Source organism: Myodes glareolus, chromosome 8 (genome assembly GCF_982192425.1).
Source record: "Myodes glareolus chromosome 8, mMyoGla1.1, whole genome shotgun sequence".
NCBI classification, from domain to species: domain Eukaryota; kingdom Metazoa; phylum Chordata; class Mammalia; order Rodentia; family Cricetidae; genus Myodes; species Myodes glareolus.
In genome coordinates, this window is record NC_142033.1 from 19,411 (window position 1) to 20,856 (window position 1,446).

At 35.8% G+C, this 1,446-nt stretch overlaps 1 protein-coding gene across 1 annotated transcript; it reads right to left on the reverse strand.

The window, feature by feature from the left end:
• Positions 1 to 227: 227 nt before the first annotated feature.
• On the reverse strand, positions 228 to 1,175 carry LOC146894042 (olfactory receptor 4A5-like). Its single transcript, XM_085690063.1, has one exon. The coding sequence runs from the start codon at positions 1,173 to 1,175 to the stop codon at positions 228 to 230; it is 948 nt and encodes a 315-aa protein (XP_085546189.1).
• Between the last annotated feature and the right edge of the window lie 271 nt (positions 1,176 to 1,446).

Sequence of the window (1,446 nt, forward strand, 5' to 3'; positions counted from 1 at the left end):
TTTCAAGGACATCATCTTTTTATATTTTTACTTATATAAGCACATCTATTTTCATAATCTTCCACATTTTTCTGTAAGAGTCATTCTAAAATAAAAAAAATAGTTTGTTATTTTTTAAAGTGCTAGACAAAAATGCTGCTATAAACCAAGTAGAAAGAACTTAGACAGCAGAAGCATTTGTTTAAGTCTACTGCCTGTTTATTACTTAAGAATAGTAACAGAAGTGCTCAATGTGGGGAATGCACTCTTTTACTACCTAGAGTTAATTTTTTATACCAGAGTTTTTGCATAGCATTTTTCATCTCTGAATTTCTCAGGGTGTATATTAAAGGATTTAACATGGGAGTAATAATTGTAAAAACCACACTTATTGATTTATCAATAGGAAAGTTAGACACTGGTCTAACATAAATGAAAATGCAGGGAACAAAAAAAAGGACAACCACAGTGATGTGAGAACCACAGGTTGACAAGGCTTTTCTTCTCCCTTCCTGACTATAGTTTTTAAGAGAGTTTAGAATGAATGCATAGGAGATTAGGAGAAGGATAAAAATGACCATACAGATTGCTCCACCATTGGCAACCACAGTAAGACCAATGAAGTAAGTGTCACTACATGCTAGTGTCAATAGTGGGTACATGTCACAGATAAAGTGGTCAATGACATTGGGTCCACAAAAAGGGAGATTAGATACAAAAATAAGTTGAACCATGGAGTGGGAAAACCCACCAACCCAGGCTATCACCAACAAAAGGATGCAAATCTTCCTATTCATGATAGTCAAATAATGAAGGGGTTTACAGATGGCCACATAGCGATCGAAGGCCATCACCACCAAGAGGAAGACTTCAGCACCACCAAATAAGTGCTCAATAAAGAGTTGACCCATGCAAGCTGTGAATGAGATAGTCTTTTTGTCAGCGAGTAAGTCCATAATCAACTTGGGTGATGTGGAAGTGGAATAAACAGCATCCATGATTGACAGATAAGCAAGGAAGAAGTACATCGGGGAGTCCAAGGAGGGGCTGGCAAACACTGTCCCCACAATGAGCAGGTTGCCCACCATTGTCACAATATAGATGAGCAAAAACATGGCAAACAATGCTTTTTGTCCAGTTGGATCCTGAATGAGACCCAGAAGGATAAATTCTGTGACATTGTTTCTCTGTCCCATTTAAATATATTTCAATTGTGTCTCAATAGGAGGCTCAGGAGAACAGGGTCTGCAATAGTATTACAAAAATGACATGAATTTATGCTGTTATTAAACACATCTTCAGTAAAACTGAAACTAATCAAAATAGAAATAAGAGATAAGTAGTAAATTGAGGAGTGTGGTTTCAACATATAAAGAAATATTTTCCATGTAAGATATCCTTATGTGTAACATTTGCATTTAGGAGAAAATACTGAAAATACAACTCATGTATGTAAATTCAAAAAAA